Here is a 26,058-nt window from a genome sequence, read left to right on the forward strand (position 1 = left end):
AAGGAAGAAGAAACCAGAACAGTAACTTGAAAGTGTGAGGGGAGGGCGGAGAGCAACATCAAGTGAAGGCTGATTATTGAGATAGGCACACATCTCCTGCCGCTAGGGGAAGGAGGCAATGGAAAATGAAAGACTAAAGGTGCTGGATCTGAATAATGGTGGGAACAGAGCAGGCTTCAGGAAGGAGGGGAGGGCACAGAGAGGGCTTATCTTAGAAAGGAGAGGCAATGCCTGCAAGGTCATGGAGTTGGAGACAGGTGAGGATGTGAGTAAGTCATGTCTGTTGGCTCTTATTTTTGCAGCAGTGTCTGTAGTTGGGTTATCTGATAAGAAAGTAAACACAGAGACTTGGGAGCCTGCAAGAGAGTGAAGGGAATTGGAGTAGCATCTGTGGGTTTGGCACCTGAGAGATCCTCAACCCTTGTTCATCCTTTAAGACAAAAGCAGGATTGGGGCACCATAACCCAGAAGCAATCCATGTCTGCATGGGTGGAAGCCCTGACTCCAGTTGGGAGTTTCTTACTAGAGTTTCTCCCAAAGAGCTTATCACATCTCTGCATGTGTCTCCATTTTCTCTCAGTTGAGTTGAATTTTTTTCAAAGAAAATGATAGCATGATTCTCAAGAGCCAACTGACTATAGAGTTATTTCTCAAGTCTCAACTTGTCTGGTTACAGACCTGAACCTGTCCTTTTCTACTTGTAATTAGATTTTTCTTACGTATTATGTGTAATAATTTTAAGCATCTTAATTATCAGTGCAATAATTGGGAGGTTTTTGTGTTTTATGGTTCAAGTCAGTGCCAGTTTCATTGCTTTTAGCTAAGTAGTAAGTTCTCTTAAAAGAGAAAATGTGCACTGTGTAGCCTGTTAACTGTTGAATAACCAGGAAGCCAAATAAAAAGCTAAGTTCAATGGTAGACCTCAGTGTAGGCAAAATCTGTATTTAGAACTGGCTGTAGGCAATATCCTCACCAAGGGTCCTTTTCTCTTTTCTGTCACTAAAAAGTTTGAATTGAATAGGATATGTATTAGTAAAAAGTTTTCTGGTTGCAATTGATAGAAAAACCCTATTTGAAATAGTTTAGGTTTAAATTTTTAAAAGCAAAAAAGAATGTATTGATCCATGTAATGGAGACACTCAGTTGTGGATTGGCTTCAAGCGAGGCTGGATCCAGGGGCTTAGACAGTGTTGTCAGGATTCTCTCTCCACTTCTTGAGGCTGTTTCCCTCTATGTGTTGACTTCATTATCACTGGAAGCCTGAAATTTGCATCTTTAGAGCTTGGAATCCCAAAGAAAGGCCCTCTTCCATTAAGTTTCTATATACCAAATTCCGGAATGTGTCCACCCCTGCGCCAATCACCATGGCCTGGCGGATGGAGGACTCTGGCCAGCCTCGTCAGTCATTAACTGGGGTGGAGGGTAAGGAGTCATTTCCAGAGGCATCTCACCAGGATCACATGGGGAAGGCATTTTCCCAACAAGAAAACTGAAGAAGCAGAGGGAAGAGATGCTGAGTTAGCAAAAACCACCAAAGTCCATTATAAACACCATAGCACAAAACCTAAACAATAAAAACAAAGATGGAGCTATTACAGTCTGTAATTTTTATTACAGACTGTAATAAATTATTATTTTTATTTAAAATATAATAAATTATTATTTTTAGAAGGCTTACAGTTTATTATTTGTTGTTGCTAATGTTAATGATGATCTTCCCTGGACAGACATCTATACTAAACCCTCCCTGAGGGTTTGACTTAGTGGAGGGCTGTATAAAGCAACTGTAGAAGGAACATACGTCATTTCCAAGGTGCATTTGAAATTATCTGCTCCTCCAGGGTCTACACATTGACTTGACTTGGTTTCAATAAAATAGGTTTGGTTCAGTAATTATCTGGTTTCAGTCAGGTCAAAAAGTAAACTATAAGAAAGGGTTTGGGCATTCCAGTCCTACCTGAAAGTAGGAAGTGTAGAGTTTTGTAATGTTAATAATCCTTAAAAGGGTGATGCTGGGGAGGGGAGCATGCATAGATACAGGTGTTGATGGACACATCCTGAGCTGCAAAGGTTGCTTTCCTTTCCTTCAGCTCCTGCCAGCATCCACAGAGGTGGGCCGCCTGCCTGACCTTACAGTCCTGCCTTGCCCACCATGTGCAGGCTCAAGTGGTTCCTGAACTACCCTGTTAATATCACACTGTCGAAATACCATTTGACCCAGCCATCCCATTACTGGGTATATACCCAAAGGATTATAAATCATGCTGCTATAAAGACACATGCCCACGTATGTTTATTGCGGCATTATTCACAATAGCAAAGACTTGGAACCAACCCAAATGTCCAACAACGATAGACTGGATTAAGAAAATGTGGCATATATATACCATGGAATACTATGCAGCCATAAAAAAGGATGAGTTCATGTCCTTTGTAGGGACATGGATAAAGCTGGAAACCATCATTCTCAGCAAACTATCGCAAAGACAAAAAACCAAACACCACATGTTCTCACTCATAGTTGGGAATTGAACAATGAGAACACATGAACACAGGAAGGGGAACATCACACACCGGGGCCTGTTGTGCGGTGGGGGGAGGAGGGAGGGATAGCATTAGGAGATATACCTAATGCTAAATGACGAGTTAATGGGTGCAGCACACCAACATGGTGCATGTATACATGTGTAACAAACCTGCACATTGTGCACATGTACCCTAAAACTTAAAGTATAATAATAATGATAATAATAATAATAATAATAATCACACTGTCTTAGAAGCCTGTTTAAAATGCCATTTGCCCCATCTTCTCACCTACAACACCTACAGGCTATGTCTTAGTGAGAATTTCTGTGATAGCACAAACAATAAGAATGCTTACATTAGACAGTTGTCCGACTAAAGTGATGTTTTGCCACTATTTTTAAACCACAGGGACATGAGAGTGACTAGATTCTTCCCCTCCCTGATTTATAGCCTGTCTGCTCAGCTCATCAGAAATCCCCTTCATCTTTAGATCTTTATGTAAAGTGTGGTTGAAAATAGATCCAGTAAAGCCAACACAGGGAACTTTTTTTTTTTAAAGCCTGTACTTACTAATTATCTTACATATTTGAAGAAAACCTGGTCATCTCATTTAATATGACCATATCAGAATTGCAGCATGTCTCAGAAAAAAAACATAGATCATGATTTTTTTTCTTCTCTTTGTGAATTAACAACAAAAATGTTTATAGTTTCCAAGTGGCAATTAGATACCACCACAAAGCCACAGTTGATAACACCATCAGTCTTTGGTTCTCAAAATGTGTAATAAACCCAATGAAAGGACTTGGTGTAAGATTTCTGATAATAATGCTACTTGTATTCAATATTCAGTATTCTGCCAATGTTTGTCATGTAAGGATGGCTGCCTTCTTTAAAGCCTTCCTTCTGGAAAGGCAATTAGGTTTAAGGTGTATTTCTTTTGGTCTTCCTGACAACACCGAGGTGGCCATTATTAACATGATAACCTTGTGGATGAGCAAACAGAGGCTCAAGGGGGTCTAAGGGTTTTACTGAAGTCACATAGCAGGGAAGGGGTGGACCTGAGGCTTCCCCTCTGAGCTGGTGCTCACTTCAACGCTCCTAGAACTGTGTCTCTAGCCTGTGAAGCTCTCTGATCCGCAGCCTCTTTCCCTTTTATTTTATTGCTGCAAAAGGTAGTTAGGCAAACCAGACCCACTTTTCCTTTGCTTCATGCAATGGAGTTTCATTCAGCAAAGTGGGAAGGAAGTAAGGATGCCTCTCTTGGGCATTGTTGAGCTTCTGGACATCCTCCCCTTCCCTGTCGTGCCCTGGGCCAGGGCGTGGTGAAAGTTCTCTCCCCATCCTGGGTGGCAGGACAGGCTGCCACCTGGCGTGTTGCTGTTCCAGCCCAGGCAATGTGTATTGAGGACTTGTGTGGGAAGATTTGGGAAGCTATGCAAACAAGGAACTAAGTTCTCCAACATGTTTTCAATCTTGGCTTTGTTTCATATCTGAGAAATGTTTTGGTAAATTTGTTTTTATATTAAAGAAAAACCAAAACTCTAGAGTCTGATGCCCAGAAACTGAACTTGCTTTGGAGGACAGGGGACAAGGGAACATGGGATTAGAAATTTAATTCTATAAACTCTTAAGAGAGGCTGTAATAATAGGATGAACGTATATTTTGATGACTTTTTTCTTAAATCTAGCCATCACCCAGTCTCCCCCTTTGCAGCCCCCACAGCATTGATTCCTGAGGGCTTGAGCCCTCCGTGGTGATGTTTTGTTCTCTGTTACTTCAATCAGCTTGCCTGGGACCAGTGGCAGGGACCCCGGAACCTGAAGGTGCTGACAAAGATGACCTGCTGCTGTTGAGTGAGATCTTCAATGCTTCCTCCCTGGAAGAGGGCGACTTCAGCAAAGAGTGGGCTGCTGTGTTTGGAGACGGCCAAGTGAAGGAGCCAGTGCCCACTATGGCCCTGGGAGAGCCAGACCCCAAGCCCCAGACAGGCTCAGGTTTCCTTCCTTCGCAGCTTTTAGACCAAAATATGAAAGACTTACAGGCCTCGCTGCAAGGTAGGTATGGTGGGGATAGAAATGGGGTTTTTTGTTTGTTCATTCTTTTTATTTTCAGTCCAAAAGTATATTTCTTCCTTCTTTGTCTTTTTTAATGTTTTCTCTATTTTTATTGACTTTTTAACTGGAGACTCAGAATCACATTCCAACTTTATATTTCAGGGTTTAAAATACATTCCTTTTCATAATTCTCCCCTGTGTTAACATCAAGGGTTAGATGAGTGGTTCTAAATCATATTGTCATCCTTTGATTTTAGACTTCTTGTGGCATACTTGAGAGGATCAAACTGCTTTCATGGTCAAGGCCCCGTTGACTTGGCCGCTCCGCCCTGAGTTCACCATGTTCCCATAAGCATGCCCTCTTCCTGGGTGCTGACTGACATTGCACAGGGCTTCTTCACTCTTTTTGCACACTAAGTTTTATCTTGCATTTCTGCTCCCTTTCTGTCCTGATCCGCCTCTCCCCTGAGGACCCCCTGCTAGCTCCACTCTTCTGGTTCTGCCCGAAACAGAGGGCCAAACATTACCTCCTCAGCCACAGAAAAAACAGAGTTTCCACACTGATCAGAAGAGGTTTCTCAGGCCAGGCATGGTGGCTCATGCCTGTAATCCCAGCACTTTGGGAGGCCAAGGTGAGAGGATCACTTGAGGTCAGGAGTTTGAGACCAGCCTGGCCAACAATGGTGGAAGCCCGTCTCTACTAAAAATACAAAAAAAAAAAAAAACTTAGGTAGGCATGATGGCACATGCCTATAATCCCAAATCCCAATTACTCAGGAGGCTGAGGCAGGAGAATCGCTTGAACCCAGGAGGCAAAGTTACAGTGAGCCAAGATCGTGCCACTGCACTCCAGCCTGGGCAACAGAGTGAGACTCTGTCTGAAAAAATAAAAAAATGCTGGAGGGGTTGTCAACATCGGTAAGGGTTCAAGGTACACCAACCAAGTGCTGGCTGAGAATTGCTAGCATTGGAACACATTGGTTGACAGTGTAAAGCCTGAAACTCATGTTGAAATTTAAATTTTTGAGTTTCTAAACACACAGGCTTCTGAAAGGAAACCATTTTTTAGTATTTCAACACTTTTTCCTTCTTTCATGTGACTTTAATTGTAAAACAGGAATCACTTAAGAAATTATCAAACTGTTTTGGTTTTTCTATGAATTTAGGCTGTCTCCCTAATAAACAACATGTTTTTCTGGTACTTAAAGCTGAGAACAAAATGGTAAAGCTGGAACAATTAAGTAATTATGGGCTATTAAAACCTCAGGTCTTTGGAGATGAGATCATGGACACAAGAGTTGGTGGGCAAGACAAAAAAAAAGTCTTTTTTTTTAAATGAAATACATGACTCCTTTTATCTTCCTTTGGGAGTCTTGTTTCATAGCCATTTCATTTATTTGCAGTAATGGAGGTAGAGATAGCAGGGATAAATGAAATCCAAAAATGTTTCTCCACCCTGAGTTTCACCCCAGGTTTCACCACCTCATTCATGGGAGCTGCAAATGAGTAAGGCTGCCAACTGACTAGAGTTTCATCCCCACCCACCTGTGGTGGAGGTGCTAACAAGCCCTGAGAGAGTCGAGGCAGAGCCCAGATCCTCAAGTGATATCTTAGGGCTGCTGAGGACTCCCCAGCTATGTTGCAGAACGAACCTCACTCAGATCCTCAGCTTTGGAAACACAAGAGCCCCTACTACCCACAGGGAATGGTTGCAACTGTGTTGCTGCTTAGCCAGGGTGGCTGAGTGTCAGTCATCGTAAGAGCCCATGCACACACATCAGCAGACAGCCAAGAAGTCAGAGCTCCTCGCCCACTTCCTGAGCAGGCAAAGTGAGAGAAGCTCATCTCAGTGCCCACGGTGGGGCTGCCAGACTGTGCCTGAGAGCTATGACAAGGGCAGTGGCCATGGGGAATTGCACTTTAGCCTTGCCCCATATACATGGGAAAGGCACCAAACCACACTGAGGTCCAAGGAGGGAGGTGTTCTGAGAGGGAGAGAGAAACACAAGCTCATGCTATGGAAAGAGAAACAGGAACTGCAAAGGGAGGCCATTTGTTACTCAGGCCAACAAAATCTCATTTGAGGTTGCCATCCTACTAGCACTTTAGCAAGTCTCTCATTCATTCAGCCAATATTTACTGAGTCCCACTGTGTGCCAGGCACTGGGAATTCAGCTGAGGACAAAACAGACAAGGCTGTCTGCTGTCCTGGAACTCACATTGTAACAGGATGCAGACAGGCAGTGAATAATAAGCATAATAATAAGCAAATCGCATAGTAGGCTAGAAAGTGATCAATGTTAGGGAGAAAAGGAAAAAGTAGAGCCTGGGGATAATGGAGTGTTGGGGCTGTCAGGGTAGCAGGTCAGGCTGCAGAGCTGAATAGGTTCTTACTGGGAAGATGAGATCTGAGCAGAGACTTGCAGGAGGTGAGAATGAACCATGTGGAGCTCTGGGCAGAGGGAACAACCTGTGCCAGTGCCCTAAGGTGAGGACGTGCCTGGCACAGTGAAGGGTCTTCAGGAAGGACACTTGGCTGGAGCCGACTAAGCAAGGGGGAGGGGTGCTCAGAGGATGCAGAGGCGGAGGCCAGGCCACACAGGGATTCATAGCTGTTGGAAGAATTTAGACCTTTTTTCAGCCCAAGTAAAATTGGGAGCCATCACAGGATCTTGAGCCAAAGAGAAACATGATCTGATTTCCTATTTAAAAGGGTCATTCTGTCTGCTAGAAGTTTTATTTCCTCTGCTGGGATTCTATCAAGGTCAGTGTTAAAGGAGTTATCACCCGGGCACGGTGGCTCACGCCTGTAATCCCAGCACCTTAGGAGGCCGAGGTGGGCAGATGGCTTGAGGTCAGGAGTTTGAGACCAGCCTGGCCAATATGGTGAAACCCTGTCTCTACTAAAAATACAAAAATTAGCTGGGTATGGTGGTGTGCATCTGTAGGTCCAGCTACTCGGGAGGCTGAGGCAGGAGAATCATTTGAACCCAGGAAGCAGAGGTTGCAGTGAGCTGAGATCATGCCACTACACTCCAGTCTGGGTGACAGAGTGAGTGAGACCCTGTCTCTAAAAAAAAAAAAAAAAAAATGTTAACTTGTAACTACTGTACTATTTCCTTTGCATGCAAACAGCTGCCAATTGAATACCTACAGAATTGAAATGATAGGAGGAAAAAAAGCCAAACCTAAGTGGTTGAAACAAGCAGACCATTCAGCTTCTGCCACACTTACAGATTCCCAGCAGGTGCTCCCAGTTCAGGGATCCTTCAACACGTGTTTGTTACAAATGAAGGATGGACATTACGCTTCCATGACTGATCATGTCAAATTCTGCCTTCTATGCTTCTATTAGGACCCTCAATCCCCTCAAAAAAGAGGAAAGGATGAATTTTAGCTTGAGATTTTTTTTTCACTGCATCCATGGCCTAGAAAATCTGCCTATACACGGCCGGGCGCGGTGGCTCATGCCTGTAATCCCAGCACTTTGGGAGGCTGAGGTGGGAGGATCATGAGGTCAAGAGGTTGAGACCATTCTGGCCAAAATGGTGAAACCCCGTCTCTACTAAAAATACAAAAATTAGCTGGGCATGGTGGTGCGTGCCTGTAGTCCCAGCTACTCGGGAGGCTGAGGCAGGAGAATCACTTGAACCCGAGAAGTGGAGTGAGCAGAGATCATGCCACTGCACTCCAGTCTGGGCAATAGAAGGAGACTGTCTACTAAAAAAAATCTACCTATACACGTGAATAGTTATATATAATAGTTTAATGATTATTATTAAACATTGGCCACCCTATATTGAAACTGCTTCCCCTGATCAACCAGATGATCTCAAAGAGCAATTTCAATAAACCACTTCAATGACTAAGTAGTCAAACTAAACACAGAGTAGAAAATCTCACTCGGTTGGCCAGGTACTGTGGCTCACACCGGTAATCCTAGCACTTTGGAAGGCTGAGGCAGGAGGATTGCTTGAGGCCAGAAGTTTGAGACCAGCCTGGGCAATATAGTGAGTCACCATCTCTACAAAAAAAAAAAATTTCTTTTTAAGTAGTTGAGCATGCTGGAGCATGCCTGTAGTCCTAGCTACTTGGGGCGCTGAGGTGAGAGGATTGCTTGAGCCTGGAAGGTGGAGGTTGCAGTGAGCTGTGATCATGCCACTGCACTCTGGCTGGGGCAACACAGTGAGACCCTGTATCAAAAAACTAAAACAACCGTTTGGCATACTGGCTCAGTGAAACACTGGGGAGGAGTTCAGAGCCTGGGTTTTATATTGCAATTCCCCCCCCCCCCCCTCACTCTGAAGCTGGTGGTCAGGTCCCTTCAGTTCTCTGGGCCTTTACCTCTTATCTGTAAAATGAGGTCTTGGACTTAGCTTCTTATCCCTGTGTTATCTTCTTATCCCTTGGTTAGTTCCCACTGCAGAGATGCTGAGGTCTAAAATTGTATGATTCAGTGAATCTGTGGTTTGTAGATGGTAAAATAACAGCCAGCACTCAGTGTGGCACATGCTATGTGCCAAGAACTGTTCTGTGTGCTTTTCACATGGATGAATTTTAATCCTCACCGTACCCTTCCCAGCCAGCTACTGTTATCCGTTTTATTGCCTGGGAAACTGAGGAACAGTGGTTAAGTGATGTGCCCAAGATCACACTCCTGTTAACGGGCAGGCCGGATTTTGAGCCCAGGCAGCCTGACTCCAGAATCCGTGCCTTTCACCATTCCCTTCTCTGGCCTCTCAGTACAGTCTCTGATAGCAAAATGGATTTCCCAGTGGGGCTCTTCAGACCTCTGTTTGGAAGCCGTCAGAGGGGCAGGACTTGTAATGACACCCTGGCCTGGGCATCCTGGTTGCACACAGGGATAGAGATATTTGGGGAGCCATAAAGGAGGAATGGGTATGGGAGACAGAGGCTAAGTCCGCACAAAATTGAATGATGTTCCAGAATAGAATATTTGAAATTGAGATTGTCCTAGGAAATCTTGTTCCTGTGTGCCAGCAGCTACATTCACTCTGGCACACTCCTGCTGCGTCTCAGGTTTTCCTGGCTCTCCGTGAGAGACTGGGGCATCGAGTCCTCAGGGACAGGCACCAGGACTGAAGTGCAAGCTCTGGGCCACCTCCCCAGCTCCCTCACCCCCTCTCACAATCCACATTTCCCCCTCCTCTTCCACCTTCATCTCTTCAGTTTCCTCCTCTGTCATCTCCCTGGATTCTCCCCTGCTTTTCTACCTCTCTTCTTCGACCTCTCTCCTCGTTCTGTCCCCAGTCCCCTGGGGAAATGGAGAGGAAGGGGGATTTGGAGAACAGTGGCATCCTCTTTTCCTCCTACTTTAAGCTCTAAGAATCTGAAACAAAGGAATGCATGTAGAATCAAGTTGTGCTGAAAATGAGAAGATGAAGTTAATTTTAGCTGGGATTTCTAAGAGTGTCTGAAGTTATCAGCATGGTAGGGGGTGGGGGTTCCTCTGCCATGCAGTGATGAGAAAATTGTGCCTTCCCAAGGCCTCTTTGTGTGAGTAGGAGGAGAGCCAGCCAGAGAGGCCACCTGAGCTGGAGACAGGCAATGCTGAGAGGCCTCAGAGTCGATGTTCTCAATTCTCTACCCATTTCCAAAATTTAGAAGTAGACACTAATACTAGAAAGATTACCAGCTGCTCAAATAAATGCATCAGGACATCTTTTAATTTAGGACTCTGCAAACCAAAGTTAGGAATCTTGTTCCAAATTCCCAAAAACATACAGCCTTGTGTTCCTTCACGGTATTCTTTTGTTTTTCCGAATTCTGAGATGCCGTTGCCATTTAGATGGATTTCCATTTAAGGCTAATATAATGTCAGGCTTCGGGTTATCTCCTTTTCACCTTTCCTCAAACAGTGCTCACTTCCTGCCATTCCTGGCTTAGCCTGGCTCCAGGTAATTGACATTCCCAGTACTCAGAATCATGTTAGGGAAAAGACCATGGGGTGTATTTATAGTTTGAATGCAGAGCAGGCACTCTCAGCACAAGGCAATGGAATGGAGTTCCACCAAAGTGCAGCACTTCCTATGCCTGCTGAGGAGCATTTGCAGGTCTTGGAGCTCTGCAGAATTTAGTCCACAGAAGGAACTTTGATCTACTCCACACCTGTTTTATAGAACAGGGAATCAAGGATCCCCAGAAAGGCCTTGTGACCTGCTTAGTTGTTGCAGTTGTTCCACCATTTGAATAAGGTCTAAACTCCTCAGCATGGCTTATAAGGTCCTTTAGGACACGACTGTCTCCTCACTGTCCACACCTCCCACATCTTAGCTTAGCTGTCTTTGTGGCATTGTTTCCCTGGAGAACCGCGTGTGCTATCAGTATGCCCGACTCCAGCCATATTACACTTCAGTGCACCCGTCTGTCCCCACCATGGGGTCTTGGCACATCCTCTCCCTTCTCCTTAGAGCGTGCCACTCACCTATGCAGCATGCTGCTTGTCTTACCTGGCTAACTTCTCATCCTTCAGTGTCTCAACTCCACTGTCATCTCACTGAGGAGCCTTCCTTGAGTCCCCCCATCCCCAGCAGTCAGGGTGTTTCTGCTCCCCACGTCCACGACAACCTGTACTTAATCATTCCTCTCCCCTTACCTTATTGTAAAATGGATTCACTTTATTTTAACTTTTAATTTCTATGGGAATAGTAGATGTCTGTATTTATGGGGTATGTGAGATATTTTGATACAGGTGTGCAACGTGTAATAATCACATCAGGGTAAACGGGGTGTTCATCACCTCAAGCGTTTCTCATTTCTTTGTGTTACACACATTCCAATTATACTCTTTGGGTTATTTTTAAATGTACTATAAATTATTGTTGACTGCAGTCACCCTGTCATGCTATCAAATGCTAGATCATATTTATTCTAACTCTATTTTTGTACCCACTAACCATCCCTACTACTCCCACGCCTGCCACCCTCTCCAGCCTCTGGTAACCATCATTCTACTTTCTCTTTCCATGAATTGAATTGTTTTCATTTTTAGCTCCCACAAATGAGTAAGAACATGCAAAGTTTGTCTTTCTGCGCTTGGCTTAGTTCACTTAACATAATATCTTCCAGTTCCATCCAGGTTGTTGCAAATGACAGGATCTCATTCTGATTCCATTTTCTGTCTCTTGCTCTAGGTTGTCATGGGAACAGGGCCCATATTTATGTTGCTCACCATCGTATTTCCAGAACACAGCTCAGTGCCTGGAATACAGTAAATGTTCAAAAGTACTTGCTGGCTGGCTGGCTGGCTGGCTGGATGGATGGATGGATGGATAGATGGATGGCAGGCAAGAAGTGGGGGAGAGGACAACTGACAAATGACACTAGATGAAAAGAAACCAGTCCTAAAATGAGAACCCTTGAAGACGATGTCCTCCGGGGTTAGTCCTGCCATCTGCTTAGCTTACAAACTCCTAGATTCAGCTTAAGTTTACTGAGGGCCTGCTCTCTAGTCTCTCTCCTACCTGGTTTCATCTACAAGATCCCATTTTATCCAAACAACCCCCAAATGAAGCAGGACATTTTATCTACCCCTTGCAGGCATGCAAACTAGGCCTGAGGGGGAACTGTGGGTGTCAGGATGGTGCTTGGCCACGTGGTTGTGGTGTTCCCACTCTCCCCTTCACAGGCAGCCCCACCGCAGAGCTCTCCAGGCTGTGATCCCCGCCCAGACCTGGGCTTCGGCTCTCCCCGCTGGTAAATGACACCCATGGCAAAGCGCAGCTCTGGGCGGTGTCCTTTGGCTTCACTTGCTGCTGTAGCTGGCCAGCCTTATGCCTGGCTGATTTAGATTTTCCTTTACGTAAGTAAGGGGGGCAGCTTTGCTCTAATAAAATTTTATTTGTTTCCTGCAAATGGGTAGCACATTTGATATACCAAAGGATCCTGAAAGCTGGGGTAGTCATTTTGTTCACAGAACTCAGTGCCCTGGTTGCCCACTCTTCACCACCCCTCTCCTGACAGAACTACTCTGAGATGGGCTGACATCTTTCTAGCCACACCTTCATGTTAAAAATGCCTCAGCCAACTCGCACCAGCTAGAGAACAGTTGATGGCAATTATGGGAATATTAGCAACACTAAGTTCTCTTTAAATAGCATTTTTTCCTGACAGAAGCCAAGACATTTGAAATCTGGCTTGGCATTCAATCCATAATTACCCTCATTGCACCCTTCCCCTAAATAATTTCCAAAGTGATATGAATGAGGTTGGAACTGTAGCTGAGCTTAGTGTTTGCTTTTTTTCCCATAAATAGTTGGTGTCATAGACATACTATTTTATCTCTTCATGCGCATGTAGTCGAATTGTTAGACTGATGCTTAATAATTGTTCTGAGAAAAGAATGTGACTTGGCAAACTGGCTGTTGTTTCTGCTTCACACCACGGGGAAAGGGAATAATGATACCCTGTGTGTGTTTGTGAACATTCTGAGGTGTACTGTTCCCATCATCTTAGCTCCCAAAGAGGGGCTGTCTTCAGGCTTTATGATCTTCACGTCCTCTGCTGCAGAGAAGCCCCCAAATCCATGGATTCTAGGTGTTCATTGTATGGTTCATGAGTGTTTTAGGTGAACAATATTTAGAAATCCATACTTACAAAGGAATTCAAGTAGAAGATATCTGTTTTGTCTATAAAGGAATCTGCCATTATCATCTTTGAAATCACATGTTTGAAAATATAATTTGTATTCCTGGGTCCTCTTATTAATTTTTTATCTTGGAGATGCATTCTCACTCTGTCACTCAGGCTGGAGTACAGTGGCACGATCTCGGCTCACTGCAACCTCCGCCTTCCGGGTTCAAGCGAATCTCCTGCCTCAGCCTCCTGAGTAGCTGGGATTACAGGTGCCCACCACCACACCCGGCTAATTTTTGTCTTTTTAGTAGAGACAGGGTTTCACCATGTTGGCCAGGCTGGTCTTGAACTCCTGACCTCAAGTGATCCGCCTGCTTTGGCTTCCCAAAGTGCTGGGATTACAGACGTGAGCCACCACACCCGGCCTCTGGGTTCTTTTAAAGTATGACTTGATACACAGATGTTTCATTTATTTATAGCTTTTCAAGAACACGCACATTACATGATAGGAAGTGAGTTCCATTTTGACATATAAATTGATTTCTGCCTTCTTTTAGGAATGCGTTCATGTCATACTTTGAAAAATATAATGCTTTGAGTCTGCCTCTTTTTTCCAGTGTTCTCTGCAGCTGAGTGTCGTGCATATTTTTGAAATGGGAAGAGTTATCTTGTTTGAGTTCGCACCGTGTTGCATAGCGTACAGAGATCAGGGAGGGGTTTCTACTCATCACCTGGCTTTACTGAGTCAGTTCAAGTTCTCTCTGGAAGTTCCTGGCCCTCCAGGAACTCTGTCAGAGGACAATAGGATCGAAGAGCATAAAGCTGCAAGATTTGGAGTCAGCTGCCTGGGAGTGTGGGGTCCTGAAGTGGGCCCCTCTGATTCTTAGAAGAACCTCTCTCCTAGTCCTCACACTGGCCCGAAAGGCATCCTGTGATTCTAATCGAAATGGTGACCTAGGCAGCCTCAGAGACCAGCTGAGGAAGTGCTTCCCGAACTTTTACTTACATAACAATCACTTGAGTGTTTGCGAAAATCTTCCTGGGCTCTACCTGCAGGGATTCTGATTCAGTAGGTCAGCATTGGCTCGTGAACTTGAATTTCTAACCAACACATAGGTGATGCCCGTGCCTCTGTTGAGGGCACACATTGTGAGAACCATGGTTCTGAGAGACTGAGGGCAAGCTGCAGGGGTTAAGGGAAAGGTGGCATGGGCTCTGGAGGACAGGTGGGTCTTGGGTACACTTAGTGTTGGAGAAGGATTGCAGGAAAGGGTGACAGTTACCAGTTAGATTCAATACTTCTCAGCTTTTCTATGATCAGCATTATTAGGCACACACAGAAACCACAACTTTAACTTTCCACATTTACCACTATTTTATGTGATTTGGGTCTAGAAGGAAAATGGTCAGGGGCCAATTTTCTAAGAACCAGGGAGGTTATGTTATTCCTGGATTACACCAAATACTGGTCATCTAAAAACATTGTTTTATTGCAGTATAATTTATATGCCAAAAATTCACCCATTGTAAGAGAACAGCTCAAGGATTTCTGGTAACTTTATATTGTGCAGCCTTCACCACAGTCCAGTGTTAGAACATTTCCACGGTCCCAGATAGCTCCCTCCAAGTCTAGTACTTTTGATTGTTTGTGAATTCTGTTATGTATATGTTCAAATACCTTTCCAATGAATAACAATGCCTTTTAGAACTCTTTGTATTTTTTCATTGTTCTAGATTCAATAAATAGGTCACAGGCCACCTGTTTCATTAAGTTAGTCTTAATAAATAAGTTCGTGAGGTTTGTGCCATTTGCCTAAAATGAAATACTTCAACCAGTGAGTATTATTATAATACTGAATATGTGCCAGGTACTGCTTTGCCATCTCTTAAAATAATGCTTTAGAAGTATACTTCTCACTGTTTAAAAGAGTACTCTGTTTATGTTTATGCAATAGTAACGTATTTGAACACCCATTGTGTAGCATTCAGTGCACTAAAGGATATAAAGATGAATAATACATTGTCCCTGGCTTCCAGGGGCTCAGGACTCTAGGAAATGAGATGAAAGTGTAAACTAAGAAATAGAGTATAATTCTATAATGAAGTCCACTGGAAAGTGTAAAGCTTAGAATGGCAGAGTGAACAAGTGGCATTAAATCCTATACTTTTTGTGCCATATACTGAGTGGCATTCTTGCTCTGGACATTGGTTTCACTGCCTCATCTAAACTCGGCCTTACAAACATGATCTCTCTTGAGGGCCTTATCAGATACAAATCTTTTCCTTAAAAAACACTGTGACCAGAGTATCCCAATAAAAGGATACAGTTTTAAGCATAATGATCCCAACAGTGATGCATCCTCTGATGGTCTACATTTTATAGTGAGAATCAACAATCCATTTAATCAGCAAACATCTACCTGTGCTGTGTTAAGTATTTTGGAGCAAATTGAAAAACAAAAAATTCCTTGTCTCATTGAAAGGTAAGACTTGCATATATAGAATGAAAGCAGAGGTGCAAAGAAGCTTACGGTAAAGTTCTACTTTAAATATGAGTCATGCCAAAACCTCCAGGATAGACAGTAAATGCTGTGTGGAACTAGGTTTGCTGGCCCTAAAACAGGAGTGCTGAATGCCTCTTAACCATTCTGGGGCAGGCAGGGCACAAGGGGCATTATAGAACATGTGGTTGGGTTATACAAGGTGTATTAATCCGTTTTCACACTGCTATTAATATAAAGAACTGCCCAAGACTGGATAATTTATGAAGGAAAAGGGGTTTAATTGACTCACAGTTCAGCATGACTGGGGAGACCTCAGGAAACTTACAATCATGGCAAAGATGAAGGGGAAGCAAAGCATGTTCTTCACAAGGAGGCAGGAAGGAGAAGTGTGGAGCAAATGGGGAAGAGCTCCTTATAAAACCATCAGATCTCGCGAGAACTCACTATCAGGAGAACAGCATGGGAGAAACCATCCCCATGATTCAGTTACCCCCACCTAGTCTCTCCCTTGACACATGGGGATTATAGGGATTACAGTTCAAGGTGAGATTTGGGTGGGGACACAAAGCCTAACCATATCACAAGCCAAATACCATTGTAAGGGGGAGGCATAAGTTAACGAGGGGTTTCTTTCCCCCTCATATATTTGGACTGGACTGTCATTTACTTATCTGTATTAAGTAAATCTCCCAATTTAAATTAGCTGTGTAGAAAATAAAAGGACTGGATCATATTGGAAGTTGAGAAGATGTGCAGTTACTAGTCCTATTGCTTCATTTAATGGTGTTCTCCCTTTTAAGCTTTTCCCCATTTGTGACAGAAAAACAAGGCACCTGCTTTCCTTAGAACACCATTGATAATCTTTGGTATGATCATGAAACGATTGTGCTTGAGAAGAAAAATGGGCATAAATAAAGCTAAAAAGCAAAGATGCCTTATCCATAGCAATAGTTTATTTGCTTTTCAGAATCTAACCTTTTCCTTCATTTTTCATATTTTTGGATTGGGTTCGATGATGCATATCTCCTATCTCCTCAAATGTATTCCAGTATGAGGAACATGGGAGAAATGTCTTATTTTTATTCGGAGGCAACCATGGTTGAGAACCATGGATGTAGCCATCAACTGGTGGGTCCATGTGACTTCTTCACTAGATCTGACATGCTCTGGTTTTGAATATTAGACTGGTCAGAGAGCAGTGTCAATCCCCCTCCTACTCCATGGCCAGTACCAAAGACAAGCAGTCCAAATGACAACAGCCCTGCAGTGAAAGGTAATAACAGCATTTTATCTCTCTGAAATGACAGCTGCCTTCCTTTCCAGTGGCCTAACCTGTTTTCTGTACTACTTTGCTAATTTCCATTTGAACATCTAGGGCTCAAAGCAGGGCTATGAGATGGAGAATTTTGCATAATCCCAGAAATTACATTCTGACTTCTTTTTCTGGCTTAATGTCCTCATTCATAATTCCCTTTATCGAATTGTACCTAATGTGGATGAGTCAAATATCTACATGTGGTTGGGTGGTCCCCAAGTTTGGTTGGAAATACCAAGGTATGAAAGGCCTCTGAGGCTTGCTATTTTTAGCCAAAAATACCATTGCCACCACCAAATAGGGCATTTAATTTGTGCTCCTCAGAAAGGGCCAGGTTTCATAGTTGTCAAAAGAGGTCGTTTCAAGTTCATGAGATCTGTTCTCTTTTGGGACAGGTCCCCCAAGGGAGCCTCTGCTCGACTGAAGATATCATCTGTGTTTGCAGCTCTAGCTCTGTTTCTTTGGTATCACTGACTTTCTCTTGTTGGCCACAGGAAGTTAAACAAAGTGTCTACTCCATTATCATCAAAAAGTGTTCCCATGATGCTCTTTTAAGTGTTATGCAAATAAGTTGCACCTGCTTTGTCTCCAACAGTGGCTGCCTGGGGAATGTGAGGATTGTCCCAAAGCACAATCACTGGCTCCTCCCGGCAAGGCCATGATAACGCTCAGAAGACCTCCTGAGACCCTTGAGGAGGTTAGAAGGAAGGGGAAACAAGCGTGTAGCATATTTTCACTAGAGTCATCTTTAAGATATTTTGATATCCCCTAGCAAGAATAGAGATAGGCTAATCCAGCGAAATCAGTCATGCCCCATACAGTTTCCTTGGGCCATCTCCTTCATGACTAAAGACAGATGAGTGACTCCCTTTTTTTAGGCAGTACCCTGCCCACTCCCCCACCAACTAAGCTATAGTGAGCTCTCTTGTCTCTGATAATCGTATCAAGATAAACCAGATGATTCCAGGGCTAATTGCACATGGAATTCAATGTTACATAGTAATAACTTGCATATTACCAACAAGTCTTGATATAGTTTTCTCACCTTCATAGATACACTGATTTTTACATGTAGATACATTGATATCTACAAAAGACTTTTTTTACAAAAAGAGAAAGGGAGGGGAATCAGAAGTATAAAGTGATCAGTACACTATCTTAGCATTTCAGTGCCATTTTGATGAAAGGATCAAAGGCCCTGTTTATATTGATATAATCCCATTGCCTCTATCCCCTCACTAACCACTTTTAGCAACTTGTCCTACCAATACTTTCTGAGACTCTTTTCAGCCAAATGGCAATCACATTCCTAGCTGCTCTCAGCTAGAAGGATCACCCATCAGAGACATTTTCTTCGTGTTTCTGACACTCCCACCTGTTGAAGAAGAAAAAAAAAACACAGGTCATCCAAGCCAATGAACTTAGATTCTCATGTGGAATGATTTATGTATTTTAAACAAAGCCTTCATCTTATTTAGAAATCACTTGTGTGAGGCACTCTTTTGAAAATGTTCTCCTCATCTGGAAAATAATTTGGCTGTATAATTGTGGTATTCAGGAAGTTAGGGCAGGTGTTTAGGTGGAAGAGCAGAAGGGAGTATTCCAATGAGGCTGAAGAGTGAGGGGAATTGACCCCCTGGGAGAAGGGAAGGCATGTCAGGGCCCTCCTTTTAACAGGAAAGGATTGAAGAAGGCAGTGACCCTGAGAGAAGAGGAGAAGCCAGGCCTGGGCGCCAAACACTTTTGGGCCTGTTGCTTTGAAGGGTAAAAAGAGTGGCCGTAATATTTCTCCTGACCCAGCAGATTTGAAAAGATTCCTCCAGCGGACGGTGGAAAGCCCCTTGCTTCCTCAGCCATTCAGTCTGATTTCTGAAATAACTATGCTATTTCCTGGTTGTGGTGAAGTGGCAGGGCCTGAGGGTTTGATCAGCTTTTCATGGGCTATGGCCATTAGTGGGGTTGGGGTGCAGGTGGGAGTTTGTTAACACAAGAGCTTGTTATTCACGGAGCTTCAGGCCCTGGTTTGGAAATGTTAACCAGCCAGCCAGCCACGGGAGCTGGAATTCCTTAACTATTGTCAGAGACAGAGTGCAAAGGGATTTGTCTGATTGAACATCCTGCATTTGAAGATGACCTGGACCTGCCTGCATCCCGCATGGCAGAGGTGGATATTTGGAAGGTGAGTTTGCTCATGTTTCCTCTTCTCTCCCCAGAACCTGCTAAGGCTGCCTCAGACCTGACTGCCTGGTTCAGCCTCTTCGCTGACCTTGACCCACTCTCAAATCCTGATGCTGTTGGGAAAACCGATAAAGAACACGAATTGCTCAATGCATGAATCCGTACCCTTCGGGAGGGCACTCACATGCCGCCTCCAGCAGCTCCCCTGGGGGCTAGCAGAAGTATAAAGTGATCAGTATGCTGTTTTAATAATTATGTGTCATTTTAATAAAATGAAAGGGTCAACGGCCCTGTTTATATTGGTATAATTATTTACTCTTATTTGGTATAAAGGGTTTTCGTGTATCTCTATGTGGATCTAAATAATACAGGATTATCTAGAAGCGGTTTCCAGGCCGCCGCTCTCCTGCCTACATCCCATCATGGCTGCTGCGGTGTCACTGGGCTACCGTGAGATCCAAGTTGAAATCAGAAGCCTACTTTGATGGTAGGTTTGAATGACGTGTTCTACAGCCTCAGAGGCAGCAGGAGGCTAGCAAAGCTTAAATGCCTCCTTCTCTGCCCCCAGCCTCTGTCCCCTTTGGAGGAGGGCTGTAGGAAGATTCCCTCTTCCTGCCAAGCCACCTTCCAGTGAGCTCTGGATGAAGCTCTGGCCAACCAAAGACACTGTCCCCACAGCAGGTGCCTGGTGGGCCACGTGTTCTCACACTGGTGGAGGAGCTGGGCTTCTCTCCAAGGCACAAACCTTTCTATGGAAAGCAGCCATATTTGCAGATACCACTGTCTCCTTTTGTCCTCTTCGTGGCTGGAATTCAAAAGCATGTATTTCTGAAGCCCCTTGTGACATTGTTTTTGTTTTTTTTTTTAATTAAACAGAAAAGATATTTGACATGCAAAGTCAAGTTTATGGAGTCTGTTGTGGGGACTCAGTGATGTGCTGAGGAAAGTGCTCTGGGTGTGGGTGTGGGGGCTGGAGTGGGGCAGAGGAGAAGGATGGGTCCCAACTGCAGGCTTGAAGCTGTTGATTTGACCCCATATACCACCCAGATAAGGCAGCAGCAGGAAGGACAACATGGGGCTTGAAGGATCAGGCAGGGGTGGGAGCCACAGCTTTACATTTTGGCAGCTCGGATACTCTGCCACTATTAGAGACCCCAGAGCTGGCACGTCTCCCTGCCACACATGTCACAGGTGACCTGCTGAGGGCCCACACACATCTGTGGAAGCCCATGTATACCCCCTTTCAATGAGCTAGAGGCCCAGAGTAGGGGTGGAATCCAATACTGCCCCAGGAGTTGGTTCCACATGCTTGATTGGGCCAGGAGGTCTCTCCTGGACTCCTGCAGCTTCAGTGCCCAGCTCTGAAAGGGCTTCCTGGGGCCACTTCCTGAAACACACACACAGGAACGGCTCATGGAAGGACCTGGCCACAGCAATCACCTCCATCCCTACAAGATACCTTGGAGGACTGGAGATGGGGGATGTTGAAGGTGTTCTTTCTCTGCACAGGAAAGTGCACTACAGGTGAAATGGGGCATGTTAGGGAGCTCACGGAACCCCGCTAACATCCGGGCCTACCATCAGCTATCCAGGGGGTCTCCTTTGTTAGAATCTCGTTTAGCAGATTCCTCAACCCGGCATTGGTGGGCTTTGAGGATATGAAGAGTTCAGCACCAGGGCCTCACTTTGTGAGCCTTCCCACACTCACACAGGAAGCCTTGCTGTACCCTCAGCCTCTGCTCCCCACCCTGGGCCTGTGCGTTTGCTGTGCACATCTCCTGGGATGCCATCACAACCCCACCTACCCTTCCAGAGCCTCTGCAGAGCCGACGTGCTCCACAAGGACCTCTCCAAGTGCACCCCCCAGGTCTCCTGTGAGGAACCAGCCCTCAACTCTCCATGACACTTCCTCAGTTCCTGCCGTCCCTTCCTGCCTCTCTCCCATCTCATCCAGTGACACTAGGATGGTGCTTGCCCTGGCCTCACAAGGACTTGCTTTATGTATCTGCTTCTACCACTAGGTGCTATGACCCCAAAGAACAGTCTCCCTGTTTCTCCAAATCTCTGTCTCTCCGGCAGTCAGCACCCTGCAGTCACCTCGTCAGCAATGGATTAATGATTGTGGGAGTCAAGCTGCCCTTCATGGAATGTAGACTCAGTCCTGGTTTCATCCTGGGTCACATTTGCAGCTGTGAAAACCCTGCAACCACAGTAAGAAGATGAGGGAGGAGGCACTGACTCGCTCCGTCCAGGCTAGAGGCCCAGAGAGCTTGGTGGGGGAAAGGGTGGGACAGCAAAGGGGGTGGGGTTCATCTATTTCGAGTGGATTACTTTAAATACTAACAGGTGGCATTTAAAAGTTGCTCTTTGGGTGGAGGGGAGAGGATTGTGGTAGCTGGACAAGCTTCGCTACAAGGAAAAAGAAAGAATTGCACATGGAGGCATTTTCTCTCCAAATTTTCTTGACCTTAAAGAAAACAAAAGATTCAATTCCCTTTTCTATCTGCAATCCACTTGGCCAGCCTCTTGATCCCTTTTGATATGCATGTTTTGATCCGGGCTCATGCAAAGCCCGTGGACCACCTTTTCAGTTTAAGAAGCTGCAGCTGCTGCCTGATTCTCTTTTAAGTGGCCTGCGTGCCTGCCGGGGCAAAGGGCTTCCTCCAGGACCCACCTCCCGGACCCTCCTCAGCCACCCAAGGACTGGCCCTGGCAAGAAGAAGATAAAGGTACACTACCCTCTTCCTGTACACTCCCACTTGTCCCTCATTTTCATTTCATGATGAGAGCCTGGTCTTAATCACAGTTGCACTGAACCCTTTGGGGCGATTTAGAGAGCACCTGTTCCTGGAAAGCTTTCCTGCCAATCCAGGTGGGGTGGTCTGCCAGGCTCCCTTCCCTGTCCCCCCGCCAAGATTTAAAGAATATACAAATTTAAGGGAGGGAGCCAGAGACAATTCATTTTCCTTCTTTCTTCTTTCCCCAGCTGGATTGGGCTTTTGGTGTACCTTATAGATTCATTTCCTTCAAAATGTAATTTTAGAAATATCAAGTTGATTTTTGAGCTCTGGGAAAGTGAGAAAAGCACCCGTCAGCTTCAGAATTAGAAATGCACCAACTTAGGACGAACCAGCACTTTTTGTCAGTGGTTTTTCCCAAAAAGACATGATCTACTCAGAGTTGGCAGCCCTGGGCGGCCTGAGGCGTCAGTGGGCCTGTAGGCAGGACTTATGCATGGTGCTATTATTACCAGAGAGGGGTCCTGATCCAGACCCCAAGAGAGGGCTCTTGGACCTCATGCACAAGAAAGAATTTGGGGCGAGTCCATAGAGTAAAGTGAGAACAAGTTTATTAATAAAGTAAAGGAGGCCAGGCACAGTGGCTCACGCCTGTAATCCCAGCACTTTGGGAGGCTGAGGTGGGCAGATCACCTGAGGTCAGGAGTTTGAGACCAGCCTGGCCAACATGGTGAAATCCCGTCTCTACTAAAAGAAATTAGCTGGGTGGTGGTGGGCACCTGTAATCCCAGCTACTTAGGAGGCTAAGGCAGGAAAATTGCTTGAATCTGAGAGGTGCAGGTTGCAGTGAGCCATGATTGCTCCACTGCACTCGTCTGGGTGAAAGAGCAAAACTGCATCTCAAAAGAAAAGAAAGTAAAGGAATAAGGAATGGCTACTCCATAGGCAGAGTAGCAGCATGGGCCGTTTGACTGAGTATACTTACAGTTATTTCTTGATTATATGCTAAACAAGGGGTGGATTATTCATGAGTTTTCTGGGAAAGGGGTGGAGATTCTCCTTTTTGGACTAATCACCTCTTTAAAGCCTCACCTCTTAATACTGTTGCAATGGCAATTAAATTTCCAACACATGAACTTTGGGGGATATATTCAAACCATAGTAGTCATGGTGGGAAATGGGCTGTGTGCCCAGCTTTTCATGCACTGGAGTCTCACCCTCAAGGACCAAGAATAGAGAAAGTTCCTTAAGGCAGAATTGGGATGCTGTTACTAGAGAAAGAAAAAAAAATGGATGTTAGGCAGGAAAATACAACACAGCCACTCTAGTTTCCAGTGGAATACTTTCAGGAAATGCTTTTCCAGTCTTTCCAGAGGGCTATGAAACAGGGTTGTTAAAGAACTGCAGTGGTTTCCAAAAACCCCCCTATTAGGCGCCTCCCACCTGTGCCATGAGGCCACTTCCCAGCAGGCACTGGGGCTGGAAGCTTGGAGCTCTTACTGGCCCATTGAGAATATTGATCTTCCCGCTGACTTCATGGAATCACAAAAGGAGTCCTAGAGCTTTTTGCTTCCAACCTGCTCATATCCATGTGAAGAAACTGAGGAGACCAAAGGGATGTGGAGAACTAAGTTTAAAGTCAAGGAAACCCAAGACTAGTAATCACATTCCTGTGGTTACTAGTCTTGGTTTTCCAGGACTGACTCCCAGGCCAATGCTTAAGTGCTAGAAATTAAAAGTTGTAGAAAACAATTCAAATGCAGAAACAGGGAAACTCCTGTCCTTCATGATCGCTTTTATTTTTATTTTTTCAGAAGTTAGTTATTAAGTACACCCTTTGGGGATAGCATCCAGGAGAAGCATTTAAGACAGTTGTTAAGTTTGCTCTGAAGCCAGACAAATCTGTGGTCAAGCCTGGGCTCCGTCTGCTCTAAGTCATATACCGTCTCAAGCTTGTTTTCTCATCCATAAAATAGGAATAGTAACATTTCCTGCCACTTGGAGTCATTACAGGATTGAGTTGATGCCCCCAAAGACTTTAGCATTGTACTTGCACACAGCAACACTCAAGTGTGGAGAAATGTGCCACCAAAGTGCACTCTCTTGGTAAAATGTTGGAAGGGGGAAGGGAGAGATTTGTTAAAGGGCACAAAATTATAGCTAGATAGAATAAGTTCTGGTATTCTATAGCACTGTAGGCTGACTGTAGTTAACAATAACATATACTTTAAAATAGCTAGAGGGAGGATATTGAATGTTCCCAACACAAAGAAATGATACGTGTTCGAGATGATGGATATGCTAATTATCCTGATGTGGTCACTTACATTATATGGATAGAAACATCACTATGTACCCCATGAATATATACAACTATTTGTCAATTTTTTAAATCTTAACTAAATTTTTAAAATATGGCTGGGCATGGTGGCTCACTCCTGTAATCCCAGCACTTTGGGAGGCTGAGGTGAGTGGATCACCTGAGGTCAGGAGTTCAAGACCAGCTGCCCAACATGGTGAAACCCCGTCTCTACTAAAAATACAAAAAAATTATTTGGTGGTGTGTACCTGTAATCCCAGCTACTTGGGAGGCTGAGGCAGGAGAATCGCTCGAGCCCAGGAGGCAGAGGTTGCAGTGAGCTGAGACTGCACCATTGCACTCCAGCCTGGGAAACAAGAGTGAGACTCCCATCTGAAAAAAAAAAAAAAAAAATCCTACCCTCTCCTAATGAATTACCTTGCATAAGACATGCCAGGCTCTCTTTTCTGTTTCCACCATTTATTACCTCATTCATAAATATTATGGGAATGGAGGGAGGAGGACAGGACTAGAAAGTCTATTGAATAAGTTGCCCCTGATTTTTCCATAAAGCTGGACAAAATTCTGTGGTAAGACTAGGAGATATGAAGTGGATTCTTGTGTCCACAGACAAAAGGGACACATTACAAAACTCACCAATCTTAAAGGTATCTTGAGAACAAATCACTAATTGGAACACTGATGAACAGAAATTAGGATGCAGAGCAATTAAAACTCTCATGCATTGTTGATGGGAATGTAACATGGAAGCCACTTGGGGAAACAGTTTGGCAGTGTCACAGAAAGTGACACACATGCTTACCATACAACCCAGCAATCCCACATGTAGGAATTTACCCTGAAGGGAAAGAAATAAAAGGGATATCCACACAAAAACCTGTATGTGAATGTGTGTATCGGCTTTATTCATAATCTCCCAAACTGAGAGCACCCAAATGTCCTTCAATTGATGTGGTATGTGCATGCAATGGAATATCATTTAGTGGCAAATATGAATATTGATACACCACCATGATAATCCACAGCAATATCATGTGCCCCCCGCCATGATGCAGAGGGACGGGCACTTAGCCTCTGCTATTCTCTCCCCAAAGTCATAACCCCAAGCTTGGTGTCAGAACATATCAAACAAACCCAAATTGAGAGGCATTCCACAAAATACCTGATAAGTATCTTTCCAAAGTGTCCAGGTCATGAAAAACAAGAAAATACTGAGAAACCACAGATGGGAGGAAACTAAAGAGCTACAGCAACTTAATGCTAAGTTGGGGGACCCTGGATCAGATCCCAAAACAGAAAAAGGACATCATTGGAAAAACTGGCGAATCCAAATAAAGTCTATGCTTTATTTAGTATAGTATAGTATAGTATAGTATAGTATAATAGTAGATATAGCATAATAGTATTGTAGAAATGTTAATTTCTTAATTTTGACAAGCTATGTAACGTGAACAATATGGGAAGCAGGGTAAAGGGCATATGGGAACTTTGTGCTATCTTTGCAACTTCTCCGTAAGTCTCAAAGTATTCTAAAATAAAAAGCTGGTTAAGAAAAAAAAAAAAAAAAAAATGGCGGCCAGGCGCGGTGGCTCACGCCTGTAATCCTAGCACTTTAGGAGGCCGAGGCAGGTGGATCACGAGGTCAGGAGATGGAAACCATCCTGGCTAACACAGTGAAACCCTGTCTCTACTAAAAATACAAAAAATTGGCCGGGCATGGTGGCGGGCACCTGTAGTCCCAGCTACTCGGGAGGCTGAGGCAGGAGAATGGCGTGAACCCGGGAGGCGGAGCTTGCAGTGAGCCGAGATCGCGCCACTGCA

At 44.5% G+C, this 26,058-nt stretch overlaps 1 protein-coding gene across 14 annotated transcripts in view; it reads left to right on the forward strand.

Annotated features, from left to right (window-relative positions):
* ICA1 (islet cell autoantigen 1) overlaps positions 1 to 19,487 on the forward strand; it is a 153,860-nt gene extending 134,373 nt beyond the window's left edge. For 11 of the 14 annotated variants that reach the window (XM_054494082.1, XM_054494086.1, XM_054494091.1 and 8 more), the window contains exons 13-14: positions 4,318 to 4,587; positions 19,215 to 19,487. In XM_054494082.1, coding sequence (XP_054350057.1) covers positions 4,318 to 4,587; positions 19,215 to 19,336 — 392 coding nt within the window. In that variant the 3' untranslated portion in view covers positions 19,337 to 19,487. The other 3 variants (XM_063667534.1, XM_063667535.1, XM_063667533.1) reach the window with 1 other exon arrangement.
* Positions 19,488 to 26,058: the final 6,571 nt, after the last annotated feature.

Source organism: Pongo pygmaeus, chromosome 6 (assembly GCF_028885625.2).
Source record: "Pongo pygmaeus isolate AG05252 chromosome 6, NHGRI_mPonPyg2-v2.0_pri, whole genome shotgun sequence".
Classification (NCBI taxonomy): Eukaryota; Metazoa; Chordata; class Mammalia; order Primates; family Hominidae; genus Pongo; species Pongo pygmaeus.